The sequence below is a fragment of the Schistocerca cancellata genome, chromosome 2 (assembly GCF_023864275.1).
Source record: "Schistocerca cancellata isolate TAMUIC-IGC-003103 chromosome 2, iqSchCanc2.1, whole genome shotgun sequence".
Classification (NCBI taxonomy): Eukaryota; Metazoa; Arthropoda; class Insecta; order Orthoptera; family Acrididae; genus Schistocerca; species Schistocerca cancellata.
In genome coordinates, this window is record NC_064627.1 from 42,165,249 (window position 1) to 42,185,945 (window position 20,697).

The following is a 20,697-nucleotide window of genomic DNA, read 5'->3' on the forward strand; positions in this document are numbered from 1 at the left end:
GAGGTCATCAGTCGCGTAGAACTTAGAACTAATTAAACCAAACTAACCTAAGGACATCACAGACATCCATGCCCGAGGCAGGATTCGAACCTGCGACCGCGGTGGTCGCTCGGTTCCAGACTGCAGCGCCTAGATCCGCACGGCCACTCCGGCCGGCCAGTTTTTATGTGCCATGAACAAAATCCTACGCAGCGGGCCAAAATTAACTGGATGCTGTTCACAGCACATCAAAACTGTTATGGACGGCAGGTTACATTCGGGGCCTGAAGATGACACCATGTGGTGGCGAAACTGGTAGGATGTTTTAAAAAGAATAAACGACTTTAGATTCAAATACAGCCACTGGTTCTGTCATCATTATGCAAGTACCACGTTTCCGGCTGCAGTCCCACTTAATGGATTATCAGAGTTGTATGTTTTTTTCAAAAATGGTTCAAGTGGCTCTGAGCACTATGGGACTTAACATCTGAGGCCATCAGTCCCCTAGAACTTAGAACTACTTAAACGTAACTAACCTAAGGACATCACACACATCCATGCCCGAGGCAGGATTCGAACCTGCGACCGTAGCAGTCGCGCGGTTCCGGACTGCGCGCCTAGAACCGCTAGACCATATGTTTTCTTCCTTGTACTTAGGTGTCTTACCGAAGACACTTAGCGTACATTAGTGGCCGACAGATTTGGAGGTAAGAGAAGAATATGGCGATATGGCAGATTCAGTGATTCAGAGACCTGCACTTCCTATCAGCGTTGCCGCACCGTATCACGCAGAATACTACAGTGGAGGGGGGTCTGCTGTGACGAGGCACATCTCCGCGGCAGCAGGGGACCAGGGCTATATAAACAGAGCTCCGCTGCTCCGCGGCAGTCCGAACAGGCCACTGCAACACGCGAGCAACAAGTAGCAAGTAGCAGCGACAATGGGCACGGAGAGGTACGCGGGCCGCGTCGCCCTGGTAACGGGCGCCAGCTCCGGCATAGGAGCCGCCATCGCGCAGGCGCTGCTCCGGAGGGGACTCACCGTCGTCGGGCTGGCCAGGAGGGTCGACAGGGTCAAGGTGAGTCGTCACGGGAAAACGTCGCTCGAAATTAGTAAACATCTTGAGAAAAAGGAAACTTACATATGTTAGGACATTGATTCACATTTTATAACAACACCTCGTATGAGACTTTAATTACACTTGCTTTTTAGCATCGTCGTCAAGAAACTGTTCTTGGGATAAGTCCCTAGAGTTCAAGCAGATTTTCCTAAGACATTAAGAGCTCGATACAGGTCATACGACACAGTGGCTGGCTACTTCCTGTAGTAAATTCATTGCTTTATATCTGAAGTAACGATGTGACCAAGAGCCTGGATTTCCTGCTTGCACGAGAAATCGCCTCGCATCACCAGCACCATCGTCGATTCTTGGTTTAGGCGCAAACTGTCAGTTCAGTATACAATGTGTAACAAAAATACACCGATAGACTTCGTGGGGGTTGGCGAGAGTCACTTTCACAGTGCGAGTGAGACCAACACATGGCGTTCTGCCACCTCTGTGGTAGTAAACCTAACTTTGTACGCTGACTGCAAGTAGTGTTGTTGTACCAGGAGAGGACGTGATGGACGATATCCTGAATAGCGTCAGCCACTACAGAGTGAATCCTAAGCCCTCTGACAAAATTTTGTGCGTTGTTCAGGGATCTGAGTATTTTGGCATAACGAGTTCCTGCTGTCTCCAGTCGCTCCTTACAAAGTATTCAGTTTGTATCGTTTATTAACATTGTTTCTTTAAAAAATTTCCCATAATACAGGAAGATCCGAGTTCCTATGGCCGTCCATGTTCTGCAAAAGCTGCGAGACGTGGTTGCCGACGCTGGGGCGGACAGTTCCGCGTAGGGTCGTTGTGCAGCTCTCTCACTGTATACACTGTATACCCCAACTATTCATTACCAAACCTATCCTGTTTATCACTGTTCACCCTCTGAGTTCCAACAATATGAAAAAAAACACAATTTTAAGATATTTCACATAATTAGCGTTTATTACTATACCAAGCAGCAAGTGCAAACCGATAAAAAGTAAACAATCAGATGTTTCAAGGTTGCTCTATGAAATATAAATGCAAATTTTTCACAAAAGTAACCTTTATTATCATAATAAGTGACTTACATAATGTGTAATTTGCGGAAGGTAAACAAGAGATGATTTCACTTTGGAACCACTGCAACATACAGTTTTCAGTTGCGTGTCATTTCCTGTCTATATATCAAAACAATTTCGTAGTTTTTCTAGACAAAATCACATATTGTGGAATTTCCATGGACCCATAAAGCCTAAAACAAATTATAGTCCTAAATGACTAGCAAAAATTGGGCTAAAATTTAGTGAAATTTGTATCACAACAACATACTGTCCCAGTGGTTTTACTTATAATACTCATAAAAGCAGTAGTACAACCAAACTTTAAGTTGCTTTAGCGCTATAAATGACTGCTGCAATGCGCTACAGTTGTAGAAGTAGCTCATTCTTCCACTACAAGCCACTGTCTTGCGTCGGTAATTTCATGAGAAAGGTACTGCTACTTCAAAAAAGTTAATTAAACGGTGGTTTCAGGCAGGAACCACTGCGGCTCAGTCGGTTAAAATACAGACAATCCCACCAGAAAAATAAATACGAGAGAGAACGGTAAGTTACTGGATGCAAGCCTGAGATCGAAGATTGGGTTTGGCATTACCTTTGTGAACAGCAAGTACGGCATGTGCGCGTCACAGATTCATTTCCGTGTATATGTATACAATTATACATCACTCATATTATTGAAATAACAATAAAACTGTTCTATGTATTCAATGGGTGTATTTCAATAGTTGTACACATATAACAAACAGTACTTTAATAGCCATTCAACCTGTTGAAAATGTCTGCTTCCGTAAGATTCTTTGCCAAGATACCAAATGGCCATCATGTTACCTAATAATGAGAGAACAATTCTTTTTTGGTGGGTCGAATCTACTGCTACCTGAAGCAATTGCTTAAATTCATATTACTTACAGTCTGTGTTACGTTATAATGTGGGTAACTTTGTGTAAATCCTTGTGTTCCCGTTAATGTTTGTCAATCATTAAGATTTATCGTTTCCTCTTGATCATTTTATCTTCATGTTTCTCAAATCTGCAGTTATTTAACAATTTGTTCTGTTTCCACCTTCTGCAGTACAGCATTTCAGGTAATTTCGTGATTTGTTAACTTACCTAAGTGACGGTTTCACTTCTTTTCTACTGTTAGCTTCAAGTTGTATTTACTAGTTTCAAGTTTCATTTCCTTATTCGATTGATTAGATTTGGTTAGATCAGAGTACCCATCTAAGAAGGTATTTCGCTTTACAACTCAGTAACTGATTCCAGAATGTCTGTTCAATCATTGCACAGTCGAAATGACACTAACAGGTACACCTTCCCTTCTATTTATTTAATTAATGAATTGATTTACTAATTTTTTATCTGGATCCGTTTGACCTTGTGAGCCAAACATAGAGTCATGTTCAGAAAATATATGAACAAAGACTTAAAGAATTAATAAAACACGAAACACAGTGCATAAAAGGGGAAAAAAACCGGAGAAGGACGAATAGGGCCCCGCAATGAGGGTTCCGTACAAACATAATTGTGTATATACATAATAATAATAATAATAATTTCGCGTGGCTCAATGGGCAGATGCAAGTCCTAGAGGACGCCACTTCGGCGACTTTCGTATTCCTGACCTATCACAGTTATCCAACCGGGGAAAGGGGACCTGCAGTTTGAAGTGGAATACCAACCACGTGTTGTTTCAGGCGACTTGTCACATCGTTGCGAGGCGAACGCTAGGTCAGAACGAAGACTGAAAGATGCGTAGTCCGACAGAGGTTTGATGCCGCCGACTCTCGGTTTCCAGTCACGCGCTTCATCACATTTTGAATTAATTAATTTTTTATTTAAATATTTTTTTCAAAACATCAACATTGCAGTCTACTCATATCTACAGTTCCTGTTCCACAGGCGTTGCATTAAAATGTACAGAACATCAGTATGTACTACAACTTTGCTAAAGGTTTTTATTGTATTGTGGTACTTTGGTTCTTGACTAATTTTATGATTCTAGGTCAACGCGAAGTACGCTACAGGTTACAATGAGGTAGTTTGCAACTATCAAAATATGTGACATAAATGTCCGTATCTTTTGACCGTATTGACTTAGAAACTGAAATGTTGCGCAGCGCCAAGGGACCGTAGGCCTCAGTATGTGCCATAAATATCAAGTTATAACCCTGACCTTTCTTGAGAAAATGCGGTTTCAACAGTTAGACAGACAACCAAATGACCCTATAAGGGATCTGCGTTTACCGACTGAGAGAAAACTGGACTCCGCTCGAGCATGCAATCAAGGACCTACAGTACTGACCGGCCGCCGTGCCGTCCTCAACCCACAGGCGTCACTGGATGCGGGTATCTACATCTTCATCCATACTCCGCAAGCCACCTGACGGTGTGTGGCGGAGGGTACCTTGAGTACCTCTATCGGTTCTCCCTTCTATTCCAGTCTCGAATTGTACGTGGAAAGAAGGATTGTCGGTATGCTTCTGTGTGGGCTCTAATCTCTCTGATTTTATCCTCATGGTCTCTTCGCGAGATATACGTAGGAGGGAGCAATATACTGCTTGACTCTTCGGTGAAGGTATGTTCTCGAAACTTTGACAAAAGCCCGTACCGAGCTACTGAGCGTCTCTCCTGCAGAGTCTTCCACTGTAGTTTATCTATCATCTCCGTAACGCTTTCGCGATTACTGAATGATCCTGTAACGAAGCGCGCTGCTCTCCGTTGCATCTTCTCTATCTCTTCTATCAACCCTATCTGGTACGGATCCCACACTGCTGAGCAGTATTCAAGCAGTGGGCGAACAAGCGTACTGTAACCTACTTCCTTTGTTTTCGGATTGCATTTCCTTAGGATTCTTCCAATGAATCTCAGTCTGGCATCTGCTTTACCGACAATCAACATCATATGATCATTCCATTTTAAATCACTCCTAATGCGTACTCCCAGATAATTTATGGTATTAACTGCTTCCAGTTGCTGACCTGCTATTTTGTAGCTAAATGATAAAGGATCTATCTTTCTGTGTATCCGCAGCACATTACACTTGTCTACATTGAGATTCAGTTGCCATTCCCTGCACCATGCGTCAATTCGCTGCAGATCCTCCTGCATTTCAGTACAATTTTCCATTGTTACAACCTCTCGATACACCACAGCATCATCTGCAAAAAGCCTCAGAGAACTTCCGATGTCATCCACCAGGTCATTTATGTATATTGTGAATAGCAACGGTCCTATGACACTCCCCTGCGGCACACCTGAAATCACTCTTACTTCGGAAGACTCTCCATTGAGAATGACATGCTGCGTCCTGTTATCTAGGAACTCCTCAATCCAATCAATGGAGGGACATGTGGTCAGCACACCGCGTTCCCGGGCTTATGTCAGTTTAGGAGACCGGAGCCGCTACCTCTCAGTCAAGTAGCTCCTCTGTTTGCCTCACAGTGGCTGAGTGCATCACGCTTGCCAACAGCGCTCGGCAGATTGGATGGTCACCCATCCAAGTGCTAGCCCAACCCGACAGCGCTTAACATCGGTGATCTGACGGGGACCGGTGTTACCACTGCGGCAAGGCCGTTGGCACCGATTGAGATAGGCAAATCTAAAAATAACAAATTATAGGGAAAAGTTCTCAACTAAGGCGAAGAACTCTTGTACAGAATAGAAAGAATGTGCTACAATGAAACCTTTCAACTTCGATTGGAATACATAGGGTTTATCACCAAATTTTTTTCAAGTCTGCTGGATCCCTAATGAAAGTGAAACCAGCTGATTAGTGCTCACGTTTCTGCACAACGCTTAAGAAAGTTGTTGTGGATTGGCAAGAGAGCCAACCCACTATGAGAGGAAGCCGAAAGGTACGCGTTTTAGCTCACGCAGGGTAGCGTGAGGTCTGGAACAAGTCAAGGAAATGAGACTAGCAAAAAAAGGACATAGCTGCTGGAATACTTAACTTTAATACATAATTGGTGAACATCGCTCTTGACGGTACATGTTTTACAGCATCAATAGTAACTGGTAATGGCGCCTTGCTAGGTCGTAGCAAATGACGTAGCTGAAGGCTATGCTAACTATCGTCTCGCCAAATCAGAGCGTATTTTGTCAGTGAACCATGGCTAGCAAAGTCGGCTGTACAACTGGGGCGAGTGCTAGGAAGTCTCTCTAGACCTGCCGTGTGGCGGCGCTCGGTCTGCAATCACTGATAGTGGCGACACGCGGGTCCGACGTATACTAACGGACCGCGGCCGATTTAAAGGCTACCACCTAGCAAGTGTGGTGTCTGGCGGTGACACCACAAAAGTGTTATCTAAATGTACATCGTTTTTCCTTCTGTTGTTCACTGAATGAATGCTGCACTTTCTTCTGAATGAGCAAGTGTTTTCAACAACATATCTCACAATGCAATGTGGCTAAAGAACGACCGAGCTGAATTCTTATTTACCTGCGATGTTTAAAAGAAAGTTTCGCCTAACTATTTAAAGTAAATCATAAAATCTTCTTTTAGTCAGATAGTGCCACACTTTCTCGTGATATTATGTGGGTCTGAAAAAAGTAAGTCTGTTACTGTGTTGATTCTACTAAGACACTGGACTGGGACTAGAGGCCAAGTTGACAGAATCTTTATTTCCGTTCCAGGCTCTAGAGCTGAAGGACGCTCCCGGTAAACTTTACGCTATTCAAGGTGACGTCAGCAACGAGGACAGCATCCTCTCAGCATTCAAGTGGATCAGGGAAAACCTGTCCGGCGTCGACATTTTGGTTAATAACGCCGGCTTGGGAAACAACTACGATTTGACGAGTAAGTAGCTGAGCGTCTCGCTATAAATCTGCTGTATTATAATCAGGCATAATCTCTTACACTACAATCGGAATAAGTAATGATTCTGATCGATACATGAGCCGTTGTACAGAAAACATTACATTTTATTAGGAAAGCTAAGCTCTCTTTAAAAGAAGAAAGAGCATGAAGCTTTTTTATTCACTTCCCCATATATTGAACTCATTTCACAAGGATACCACATGACAACTGGGCTGCGGCTGCGGAAGCATACGCAACTTTGTTTTTTTATTTTTTTAAATTTTTTTTCATGGCTGCACGTTCAGAGACAGTGAATAGTTACAATTGAAAGAAAACAGCCCTCGGTCACTATTTTTAACGAATTAACCGGGTTTCAACACTGCTAGGAGTGTCTTCCTCAGAATTTAAATCAAAGAATGGTCTAAAACATGGTCACAGAATTATGACTAAAAACGTATGATACAGAGTATAAGAACAGAATCATCGTGAAAGACTGGCAGTACTTACATGTCATTTATAAAATAATAAATATGCCAAACGGGCATTAGTCACAAAGATATGTGATGGTGAGCCACTAAGGGCTGCTCGTTACTTACGCGGTTACAGGTTGCAAACTCTACATATATTCGCTGGAGGTCACTGTTTTCGAGCCGGCCGGAGTGGCCGAGCGGTTCTAGGCGCTACAGTCTGGAACCACGCGACCGCTGCGGTTGCAGGTTCGAATCCTGCCTCGGGCATGGATGTGTGTGATGTCCTTAGGTTAGTTCTAGGGGACTGATGACCTCAGAAGTTAAGTCCCATAGTGCTCAGAGCCATTTGAACCATTTGAATCACTGTTTTCGAGACCAGCGAGCATCTCCTAAGAAAAAGTGTCGTTTTGTCATTTGACAGGTGGCGATCGCAACCTGTTCTGGTCACGGGTCTGTTTGACAGTTAACGGAATTAATGCTGGCTCCTAAGAGAGGAAACGCAACTATTATTACCACAATGTTACAGCGAAAACAAATCAATGTTGTAACAAGCCTTCCAGTCTACTAAATGTTACTTATTCTCCCACTGTATGAATCTCCTTCGCCTTTTAGAGTCCGTAGGAGCTTAATGTGGCTCTAGTTATGCAATATGTCACACGTAACTCGACTCGCAGACGGATTACCTTTCCTTCCTTTCAGTGGTCATGTAGCTAGTAAAAACCGCTACTCTTTGTGCCTGCAGCTGGTAAGACAGAACACTGGAAGCGCATACTGGACGTGAACGTGCTGGGTCTGAGCATCTGCACCAGGGAGGCCGTGCAGGACATGCTGAGGAGGGGCGTCGACGACGGCTTCATCATCCACATCAACAGGTAGGCTGCGTCGGCGGAATAGTCACCTTTTCGCAAGCTTCCACGAGGATATATTCCGAGATGACAACACTTCACTCGTCTTAAATATTGTTGGACCTTGTGGTCTGGTTGGTAAGGCGCGTACCCGTCAGACCGCGGAATACGTGTCTGCCTTTAACATAGCCCTAAGTTCTCAATGATGTGAAGATTCGCTTGTAACAGCTAGTGGTTCGGACTCCGCGTTAAACTGTAGCTCGTCTTTTCCCCGTAGGATATCTTGGGTAGGCTATCTAGGAATACCCAAGTCACCGAATCGGTGTCAAATAGCAAGTCCATTAAGCCACATGGAATTAGTATTATCGTAAACATTAAACTACTTTTGAGACTGTGTTCTTACTTGTAGCGTACAGAGTTTTCAAATGTAGCTCCCTGACGTCCTTGGCAGTACAATGTTTCCGCTTTCCTGGCGTTGGTCGTGGAGGCTTCCTTGATGCTATCTGATAGGAAGTCTATGTGGTTTCTCTTTCGCTATCCCGATCTACATCTATAAACACTCTGCTTGTCACTGTACAGTACGCAAAGGAGTGTACTACCACCGTCATATCTTAGAAAAGGTCTTGCCGAGAAGCCGAGAACATTCTGGTACTTTGCAAAATCTCTTAGCGGGTCTGAGACTTTCATCCAGTCACTCTTTGTCCAGTCTGGTGTAGCAGTAGAACATAGTAAACTCAAAGCCGAAGTTTTTTTTTCGCATTCAAGAAATCATTCACGGAGGAGAATCTTAGAAACATACCGTCGTTTTGAACATCGCGCACGGTTGCGTATGGACAATATAGCGATAAGCATCCCTGGCGTGGAGAAGTAACTAAATTGAAAACAAATAAGTCGTCAGGTCCGGATGGTGTCTCAGATTGGTTTTACGAAGAGTGTGGTGTCACCGCCAGACACCACACTTGCTAGGTGGTAGCCTTTAAATCGGCCGCGGTCCGTTAGTATGCGTCGGACCCGCGTGTCGCCACTATCAGTGATTGCAGACCGAGCGCCGCCAAACGGCAGGTCTAGAGAGACTTCCTAGCACTCGCCCCAGTTGTACAACCGACCTTGCTAGCGATGGTTCACTGACAAAATACGCTCTCATTTGCCGAGACGATAGTTAGCATAGCCTTCAGCTACGTCATTTGCTACGACCTAGCAAGGCGCCATGCTCAGTTACTATTGATATTGTGAATAATGTACAGTCAAGAGCGACGTCACCAGTTATGGATTAAAGTTAAGTATTCAACCAGCTACGTCCGTTTTTCTAAAGTCTAATTTCCTTGTCCTGTGCCGGCCGGTGTGGCCGTGCGGTTCTAGGCGCTTCAGTCTGGAACCGCGTGACCGCTACGGTCGCAGATTCGAATCCTGCCTCGGGCATGGATGTGAGTGTGATGTCCTTAGGTTAGTTAGGTTTAAGTAGTTCTAAGTTCTAGGGGACTGATGACCACAGATGTTAAGTCCCATAGTGCTCAGAGCCATTTGAACCATTTTTTGAACCTTGTCCTGTTCCAGACCTCGCGCCAGCCTGCGTGAGCTGAAACGCGTGCCTTTCGGCTTCCTCTAATAACACGGTGTTGGCTCTCCTGCCAACCCACAACAAAGGGTACTCCCCAGCACTGGCCCCTTATCGCAAATCTCTCGCCCAGCTCAAAGTCCCAAGCGACCCGAAAAAACGCAGTTGACTTCTGTATGTAAGAAGAATAAAAGACCCGCAAAATTACGGACTAGTATCCTTAAAGTAGGTTTCCTGCAGAATTCTACAACGTGTTTTCAAATATAATAAATTTCCGAGAGACCGAAAAGCTTACGTCCACGAGCCAGCACGGTTTTGAAAGCATCGGTTGTGCGAAGCTCGGCTGGTCCTATTTTCACATGGTGCACTGCGAGCTGTCGATGAAGGGCAACAGCCAGTTACTGTATTCCTAGATTTCCGAAAAGCATTTGACACGGTGCCCCCCTGCAAACTGTTAACGAAGGTACCAGCATACGGGACGAGGTTCCAAGTATGTGAGTGGCTCGAAGCCCTCATAGACAATAGAACTCATTATGTTGCCCTGGACAGCGGGTGTTCATCACAGATTAGTACGAGGGCAGTTCAATAAGTAATACAACACACTTATTTTCTGAAACAGGGGTTGTTTTATTCAGCATTGAAATACACCAGGTTATTCCCCAATCTTTTAGCTACACAACACTATTTTTCAACGTAATCTGCATTCAGTGCTACGGCCTTACGCCACCTTGAAATGAGGACCTGTATGCCTGCACGGTACCATTCCACTGGTCGATGTCGGAGCCAACGTCGTACTGCATCAATAACTTCTTCATCATCCGCGTAGTGCCTCCCACGGATTGCGTCCTTCATTGGGCCAAACATATGGAAATCCGACGGTGCGAGATCGGGGCTGTAGGGTGCATGAGGAAGAACAGTCCACTGAAGTTTTGTGAGCTCGTCTCGGGTGCGAAGACTTGTGTGAGGTCTTGCGTTGTCATGAAGAAGGAGAAGTTCGTTCAGATTTTTGTGCCTACGAACACGCTGAAGTCGTTTCTTCAATTTCTGAAGAGTAGCACAATACACTTCAGAGTTGATCGTTTGACCGTGGGGAAGGACATCGAACAGAATAACCCCTTCAGCGTCCCAGAAGACTGTAACCGTGACTTTACCGGCTGAGGGTATGGCTTTAAACTTTTTCTTGGTAGGGGAGTGGGTGTGGCGCCACTCCATTGATTGCCGTTTTGTTTCAGGTTCGAAGTGATGAACCCATGTTTCATCGCCTGTAACAATCTTTGACAAGAAATTGTCACCCTCAGCCACACGACGAGCAAGCAATTCCGCACAGATGGTTCTCCTTTGCTCTTTATGATGTTCGGTTAGACAACGAGGGAACCAGCGGGAACAAACCTCTGAATATCCCAACTGGTGAACAATTGTGACAGCACTACCAACAGAGATGTCAAATTGAGCACTGAGTTGTTTGATGGTGATCCGTCGATCATCTCGAACGAGCGTGTTCGCACGCTCCGCCATTGCAGGAGTCACAGCTGTGCACGGCCGGCCCGCACGCGGGAGATCAGACAATCTTGCTTGACCTTGCGGCTATGATGACACACGCTTTGCCCAACGACTCACCGTGCTTTTGTCCACTGCCAGATCACCGTAGACATTCTGCAAGCGCCTATGAATATCTGAGATGCCCTGGTTTTCCGCCAAAAGAAACTCGATCACTGCACGTTGTTTGCAACACACATCCGTTACAGACGCCATTTTAACAGCTCCGTACAGCGCTGCCACCTGTCGGAAGTCAATGAAACTATACGAGACGAAGCGGGAATGTTTGAAAATATTCCACAAAAAATTTCCGGTTTTTTCAACCAAAATTGGCCGAGAAAAAAAATGTGTTGCATTACTTATTGAACTGCCCTCGTATATCGAGCCCCAGGGACGTGTGATAGGACCACTAGTACATTCCATACTCGTAAATGATCTGGTGGACAGGGTGAGCACCAGTCTGCGGTTCTTTGCTGATGATACTGGGGTGTACGATAAGGTGTCGAGTTTGAGTGACTATAGAGGGATGCAAGATGACAGACAAAATTTCTAGTTGGCGTGGTTAATGGCAGCTAGCTATAAACCCAGAAAAACGTAAGTTAATGCAGATGAGTAGGAAAGACAAACCAGTAATGTTTGGATACAACATTAGTAGTCTCGTGCTTAACACCTTCGCGATTTTTAAATATCTGGTCGTAACGTTCCAAAGCGCTATGAAATGGTACGAGCATATGAGGATTGTGAAAGGGAAGGCGAATGGCCGTCTTAGGTTTATTGGGAGAAGTTTAGGGAAGTGTGGTTCATATGTAAAGGAGGTCGTTTGTAGGACGCCAGTGCGACCTATTGGTGAGTACTGTTCGAGTGTTTGGGATCTGCACCAGGTTGGATGAAAGGAAATTATCGTAGCAATTCAGAGTCGGTCTGCTAGATATGTTACCGGTAGGTTCGAACACCGCAGGAGTATCGGGGAGACGCTTCGGCAACCCAAATGTGGGATTCCTGGCAGGAAAGCGACGTTCTTGTCGAGGAACACAGTTGAGAAAATTTAGAGAACCGGCATTTGAAACTGATTGCAGAACGATTCTACTACCACCAATACACATTTCGCGTAAGGATGACGAAGATAAGGTACGAGAAATGAGGGCTGATATGGAGGCCTATAGACAGCCGTCGCTCCATTTGTAAGTGCAACAGGAAAGAAAATTAGTAGTAATGGTGCAAGGCACCCTTCACCACGCAGTGTACTGTGGGCTGCGGAGTATGTATGCAGATGTACTTCCTTCCGATATCAACAAGTCCCGTTCTCGAAGAGAGAGAAAAAAGTAGCAAAATGCTTATTTCGTAACCTGAACTGTCTTAAAGTCATTCTCTTCACGCGAGTTATACGATGGTAACAGCATAATGGTTGCACTCTATTCCTCGAATGTGGGTTCTCAAAATTTACCCAAAAGGATATCGTGCGAACTACTTCGTATTTCTTCCAAGGAATCCGCTTAATTTCCTCGAGCATTTCTGTTACACTTGCGACTACGCTTTTAGATCGTTGCCGGCCCATACTAGGGAATACAGAAATCCAGTTCTATACTGGGCATCTTTGTGGTTTTTTCTGTCATTCGAAGCAAGAATTCAACACGCAGGGATGTCTTTTCTTAACCATTGTTTCTTTACAACCTGCTATTAAGCAGTCAGTGGGCTGTATCTCAGTGCAAAGCCTTACAAATCTGAAGATAGCTCTCGGCAATTTCATTACCGACTTCTGTGCTTTATAAAAATGGGCACAGGATACAGGGTTAAAGCTCAGCTCATCCAAAACCCAAGCGATACTAGTTGGTCATTCTAGGCTCACTAGCGCGAAATATCGGGAATCCACACCATCTTTAGTCCTAAATGGGGCAAATATCAATTTCTCTGCTTCAGAAAAGATCCTAGGACTAATAATAGATGAAAAACTGAACTGGACTGTGTACTTAACTATAATGTGCCCTACAACAATATAAAAAAGTCTTCCCTCTTGACCTGAAAAAGAAATTTGTAGAAACACTTAAACTTCCAATTATTGATTACAGCGATGCTGTCCTGCAAGGCCTTTCTCAGGAAAGCTTGCGGCGCTGAGAATTGGTTATGAATACCTGTGTTCGTTACATCTGTGATGTTCGACTCTATGATCACATTTCACCAGATTATGCACAGTTACCGTAGCTGCATTCAGACAGCCGGACGGAGTGGCCGAGCGGTTCTAGGCGCTACAGTCTGGAACCGCGCGACCGCTACGGCCGCAGGTTCGAATCCTGCCTCGGGCATGCATGGATGTGTGTGATGTCCTTAGGTTAGTTAGGTTTAAGTAGTTCTAAGGTCTAGGGGACTGATGACCTCAGAATTTAAGTCCCATAGTGCTCAGAGCAATTTGAACGACATTTTTGCATTCAGACAAGCGCAGAGATTTACATACCTTCTGTCTTATCAGCGATTACGGCCCCTCATATTTTTCCTCGATTTTAACGCACGTATCTGAACACTGTGACGGAACCACCAGCTGCCAACAGAGCAAAAGCCTTTCTGTCCCTTTCATCGTTCAGCCACATTCTCGACGTCTTTCTTAGTAACAGGAACCCGACTCTGGAATAACCTCCTGCATTGTATTAGGGAACTGAATAACATCTCCAGCTTCAGAAGACAATGACATCCTGAGTGAATTTCCACTCTGCAGCAGAGTGTGCGCTGACATGAAACTTCCTCGAAGTTTAAACCTATGTGCCAAACCAAGGCCGGAGGTCGGGGCCTTTGTCTTGAGCAAGTGCTCTACCAACTGGGCTACCCGATCACGATTCACGATTCACGATTATTTCTGACAGATTACTTCCGCCAGTACCTCAGACAGGTTCTGAGTCGTATTTGCCTACCTCAGTTGGTAGAGCACTTGCCAGGGAAAGTCTAAGGTCCCGAGTTGGAGCCTCAGTCCGGCACATAGTTTTAATCTGCCAGTTTCAATCTCCTCCACATCTCCTAAAGGAAACGTAAGTATTACGCAGATCCTTCACTTTTGTCAGTATTTTTAACTTTCCTATCCCCAGAGATCTCTATATCAGAAAGCATATAAATTCTTTTTACGTCTGCCACTACCATCACTACTAGTGGGAGCACTTGTAGTAGTACAAGTATAGTAGTACAAGTACTGCCAGGATTAACTTTGTCAGTTCATAGTCAGTATTGCTTACTCACCTTGCCACTTCAGACACTCAAATCAGATGACTACTACACTCCTGGAAATGGAAAAAAGAACACATTGACACCGGTGTGTCAGACCCACCATACTTGCTCCGGACACTGCGAGAGGGCTGTACAAGCAATGATCACACGCACGGCACAGCAGACACACCAGGAACCGCGGTGTTGGCCGTCGAATGGCGCTAGGTGCGCAGCATTTGTGCACCGCCGCCGTCAGTGTCAGCCAGTTTGCCGTGGCATACGGAGCTCCATCGCAGTCTTTAACACTGGTAGCATGCCGCGACAGCGTGGACGTGAACCGTATGTGCAGTTGACGGACTTTGAGCGAGGGCGTATAGTGGGCATGCGGGAGGCCGGGTGGACGTACCGCCGAATTGCTCAACACGTTGGGCGTGAGGTCTCCACAGTACATCGATGTTGTCGCCAGTGGTCGGCGGAAGGTGCACGTGCCCGTCGACCTGGGACCGGACCGCAGCGACGCACGGATGCACGCCAAGACCGTAGGATCCTACGCAGTGCCGTAGGGGACCGCACCGCCACTTCCCAGCAAATTAGGGACACTGTTGCTCCTGGGGTATCGGCGAGGACCATTCGCAACCGTCTCCATGAAGCTGGGCTACGGTCCCGCACACCGTTAGGCCGTCTTCCGCTCACGCCCCAACATCGTGCAGCCCGCCTCCAGTGGTGTCGCCACAGGCGTGAATGGAGGGACGAATGGAGACGTGTCGTCTTCAGCGATGAGAGTCGCTTCTGCCTTGGTGCCAATGATGGTCGTATGCGTGTTTGGCGCCGTGCAGGTGAGCGCCACAATCAGGACTGCCTACGACCGAGGCACACAGGGCCAACACCCGGCATCATGGTGTGGGGAGCGATCTCCTACACTGGCCGTACACCACTGGTGATCGTCGAGGGGACACTGAATAGTGCACGGTACATCCAAACCGTCATCGAACCCATCGTTCTACCATTCCTAGACCGGTAAGGGAACTTGCTGTTCCAACAGGATAATGCACGTCCGCATGTATCCCGTGCCACCAAACGTGCTCTAGAAGGTGTAAGTCAACTACCCTGGCCAGCAAGATCTCCGGATCTGTCCCCCATTGAGCATGTTTGGGACTGGATGAAGCGTCGTCTCACGCGGTCTGCACGTCCAGCACGAACGCTGGTCCAACTGAGGCGCCAGGTGGAAATGGCATGGCAAGCCGTTCCACAGGACTACATCCAGCATCTCTACGATCGTCTCCATGGGAGAATAGCAGCCTGCATTGCTGCGAAAGGTGGATATACACTGTACTAGTGCCGACATTGTGCATGCTCTGTTGCCTGTGTCTATGTGCCTGTGGTTCTGTCAGTGTGATCATGTGATGTATCTGACCCCAGGAATGTGTCAATAATGTTTCCCCTTCCTGGGACAATGAATTCACGGTGTTCTTATTTCAATTTCCAGGAGTGTATTTACAGGTCAGGTTAAATAAATAAATTATTTAGCCTTTTTGTAGTGAGAAACCTTCAGATTCAAGAGTACGGTGGAAGTAGGTAGCTACCGCCTCCTAACTCAGTGAACCTCGTACTTGATGAATGTAATTCCGTCGTATGTTGTAAAGACGTGCCCCTTACGCGCAGCGCTCTGTGTTCGCAGCCTGGTGGGACACAGACCGCCCACCTACCACAACACGGCGGTGTACTGTGCGAGCAAGCAGGCCGTCAAGGTGCTGCTGGAGGGACTGCGGAAGGACCTGGTCACCAGGAACAGCAAAATCCGCGTTGGGGTGAGTCTCCCTTTCCAGACTGGTGCTGGGGGTTGCTCGTGATATTTCTGGACGAAGTAACTGTTCGCCACATTGTACAAATTTAGTTAACGCGACAGCAGAATCTTTCTAAGTGTTGCTTGTAGTAACTACAACAAATAATATCGACAAGGTGGCTGTTGTGCTGAAGTCCGTGCCTTCAGATGGTTTGCGACTAGTGTCTTTGTTCAATAGTTTAATGGTATCCGGTTGAAGCATGGACCCTGCAAAAATTTGTAAGAGCCCAGGTTCAGTAAAGAGAAGAAAGGAACTTAAAACAGTGGAGTTAAAGACCCGAAAACTATAGAACTTGTAACTTCCTAAAATCATGTAATTATACCAGAAGTAAATGAGATCATCTTTCGGATCCAGTGACAGGGTTGGTTCGGGATAGCGTATCAGCGATTCGCGCAGCGAGTGACGGTGCATTTTTAAGAACAGGTGACAGTGTAAGTTACTTTTGGGTAAGTAGTAAGCGAATTATTGTTCTGAAAAGAAGCCATTGACATCTTCCAGTGAACAAATTTACGGCAATTGTCATCCACAGTTTATCGTAATACAGAGATGAAACGTAATAAAATTGCAGAATTGACTAAATACGTGAACAGTGTGTATGAGAGTCTTGAGAGACTCCAAAATTTTGGTAGGGTAACGAGAGTTAGCTTTGACGAAGACTTTATGCTCAAAGAAAGACACGAGGAAATGGTCATCGAGTTCTTGGAATTGCTTCAAAAACCACAAAGATTAATTGGGTTGGAAATTCTCTTTTGCTCGTGCCCTTTCCTTCTGATGAATCAAGATACTCCACCGCTTATCCGCGTTACTTTTATTTTATTTCAATTTCCCACATTTACATACATGCACGTAACACTAGAACAGTAAATCGTTAGTCTTCCCATTCCTTAAATAAATTTCTTGCGTTAAATTACATTTTTGTGACTCAGTACAATTCCTAAAGTTGTGTCACTAAAATATTCAGTGCATTCTGTAAGTAAAATGCTGAGTTCTAAGTTTAGTGTGTCCCATTCACTACAGGAAGTTTCTCCGGGAGCTGTGAGAACTGAGTTCCTCACAAACTTCCCAGGAATTCCTGCGAACCAGTACGACTTGGTTCCCTGCCTGGAGGCGGAAGACGTCGCGGAGGCCGTCGTCTACATGCTGTCGCAGAACCCACGAGTCCAGGTAAGCTAGCGCGTCCTGTCAGTAATTGGTCTGCACGGTTGTCCTGAAACACATTATTCTCTTTGACACTTCGTTAATGACGCTTCATTCGATGCTCATATATTTACGGCACTGTTCCCCAAACATCGTCGTTTTCCTTTTTTCGATAGCGTTCAGTGTGAAGAAGCACGTAATAAAATAGCTGCATTCACAATTAGTCAGTAGTTTATTACACGTGTAAGTCGCCATTCATACCCATTTGGACTCATTTACTCTCTACTACTGCGTTCCATTTAGATCACGCGAATAGTTAAAAGACGCACTACCAGAAATGGCTCAAGCGGATGTCTTGACATGAGCCCACTGCGATGAAAAGCATTTCCAACATAACTGGAAGGCGAATAACATCTGACAAATTTAATTCGTATTTGGCAGTAACCACCTGTCTGATGGTCAATCATTCAGGTGACATTATTTTTTTTTGAGATGGGGTAGGAGACCAAAAAGCGGCTTGCTTTCGGCTTCATGTATTCATGACACTTCAGTAGAGTACATTTTCCTATAAAATATTTTTGACTCTCAAACCTGATTTTGAAATCATCACGTGCCTATTTTTCGAAATGAGTGTCTTTACGTAATTAATAAAAATTATTTTTTGTTTCAGGTCCACGACGTCATTATCCACCCAACAGGCAGCAGCTACTGAAGTCGCTGTCGTTCATCTGTTACTTTAATTTATACAAAGTAAACGTCATATAACAAGTTTCATTGGTGTTGTGGATAATAAATGTCACACAAGTTTATGTTCCGCATTCTCTTGACATCTAGCACAGCATATGTAAATAAAATGACATACATCTAGTAATGACGATATTTATAGAAGGTTACCACTTTTTTCCGTCGTAAGCAACACAAAATAAATTATACACTTTTGTAATCTCACACAAAATAACGAAATCAAAGTACTCTGTCTCTTAATTGTGTAAAGAGGACTGCAACTATTTCAGAGTTACACATAAATTATTAACGCTTCAAGATACGGAAATTAGTACGCTGCATGTTTTGAAAATCATAAAACAAAGACATTTAGAGCATACATTGCACGTTAAGGCCTCAAGGCAAAACGACTTGTACCTGCGCTCCTTTTATTACTTGAGTGATATAGCGTACAACTATTTCACACAGCAAATGTACAATGTTTGAAATTGTGTCACAAGAAATTTGATTGTTCCTGAGATACTACTGAAAAGAAATGTGAGCCTAGTGTCTTTTTTGTCATGAAAATTGTTTATCCCGGATTATTAAGTCAGTCGATGAACCAGAAGTTGCCAGATTGCTCCGACACACTTTGACCACCGTTTAGCGTTGGAAAGACGACGTGTTCACCTTTGTCACCCGCTGTCGCCATTTATTTCATGGACAATTCTGAAGAACGGACCTTGAACATTGCTCCTCTTCGCCCGCCCTGTTTCTGTTACGTTGATGATACCATTTTGATTTCCCTCATAGCAAAGAAATCTGTGGTAATACGTTCATCACATGAACAACGTATATGCCTACGTAAAGTGTACTGAGGTAGTGGAGAAGAATGGAAAACTTTCCTTCTTAGACGTTCTGGCTGGTCTGTAACCGGACGGATATATCGACGGGTCCTTCCACCATACCGTCCAGAACAGAGCTGTGCAGAAAAAACTGACACATACAGCTAAAACTCTCTGAAGTGGAAATGTAGAAGTCGTAAGTGCAGGTCTGACATTTATAAGAATGAAAAACAATGTGTCTGTGTTTGACATGCCTATTTTGTATCTAAACAAATTGAGAAGGTATTCTGATGCACGAAGGTATGTTGTTCACCGCATAACCGTAAAAAATGAGAGGAATTGGAAAATAAGCACTTTATGAAGAATGTTCTAAGTGCCATACCAAGAAACTGACGAGTTCTTGCCGGCCGGTGTGGCCGATCGGTTCTATGCGCTACAGTCTGGAACCGCGCGACCGCTACGGTCGCAGGTTCGAATCCTGCCTCGGGCATGGATGTGTGTGATGTCCTTAGGTTAGTTAGGTTGAAGTATTTCTAAGTTCTAGAGGACTGATGACCTCAGAGGTTAAGTCCCATAGTACTCAGAGCCATTTGAACCATTTTTGACTGGGTCTTAGTGCCAGTCAAAAAGTTTTTAAAAGTTGATTCTTGCAGGAAGAAAACACCAACCGGCCACTCCTAATGCTGATGTTTGTTTACACAAACTGCGTCGTTAACAGTTTAGAACCTACATCTCCATCTTCAGACAGCTGCTCACATGTATATTACTTGTTTGCTGTTTGCATTATTTATTGGATGTATTTTTTAATAACTAACAACAACAACAACAAATGTATTATACACGTCAACGGCCACTTGAAGATGAACCTATAGGTTCAAAACCAGTAACGGCACTACTTTGTATCAATAAATAGCATAATAATGAGTAGCTTGTTGGTGTTTTCTCCTTTCCAAGAATCAACGAATATTCTGCACGCAGCCATTGTCTAAAAATGTCAGTTTTCGACAAAATAGCAGGAGGAAAGTTTTTGTTCGAAGTGCCGTTAATACTGAGGCATTATGTTTTATTTGAATAATACAAGTACAGAAATACAGCATTAGGTTTTTACCTAGTAGAACTGCAATCAAGAGTAACCACTTCTCAAATCTTTTAAATTTTGGAACTCCAGAGAGAAGCACAGCTTCGTAGAAAAACCATGCCCCCTCTACTAACGCATGTCTCTAGGACTTGCTTCGTCGTTTGGCACTCGGATCAACTCGAGCGTCATGAGGCGGAGTACCGAGAACACAACAGCACTGAAAACACGTTTCGTGAAAAAAGTGGCACTTAGACTGTTTATCATTTCGACTCTCCATCTGTTTTCAGACAAAACGGCTGACAGGCTCACGAAATCACGTTAGTTCTCTCTGAAAAACGCAAAGCCAGATCCAGTCTATCAACATCGCAAGATCAGTATACGCCATTCCTTGATTCTGTGAAGCAATATCAAGTAACATACGACGAATCTTAAACAGCCACGGAATTAAGACCGGCTTTTGATCACCCAAGAAAATCAACTACGCGTGCTATTCGTAAAGTAACTTCCGTTTATTTTTTAGTAAATGTTATAGTTTTACAATGCTGTGAAAGTGAACAGTCTAATTTATTTTTCCACTCAG

General features: G+C 44.6%; 1 protein-coding gene across 1 annotated transcript; it reads left to right on the forward strand.

Annotated features, from left to right (window-relative positions):
- The first annotated feature begins 878 nt into the window (after positions 1 to 878).
- LOC126143799 (dehydrogenase/reductase SDR family member 11-like) lies at positions 879 to 18,301 on the forward strand. Its single transcript, XM_049915450.1, has 6 exons — positions 879 to 1,058; positions 6,757 to 6,919; positions 8,132 to 8,261; positions 16,190 to 16,319; positions 17,373 to 17,519; positions 18,163 to 18,301. Exons 1-6 carry the CDS (start codon positions 921 to 923, stop codon positions 18,202 to 18,204), a joined length of 750 nt encoding a protein of 249 aa, XP_049771407.1. The 5' UTR covers positions 879 to 920; the 3' UTR covers positions 18,205 to 18,301.
- Positions 18,302 to 20,697: the final 2,396 nt, after the last annotated feature.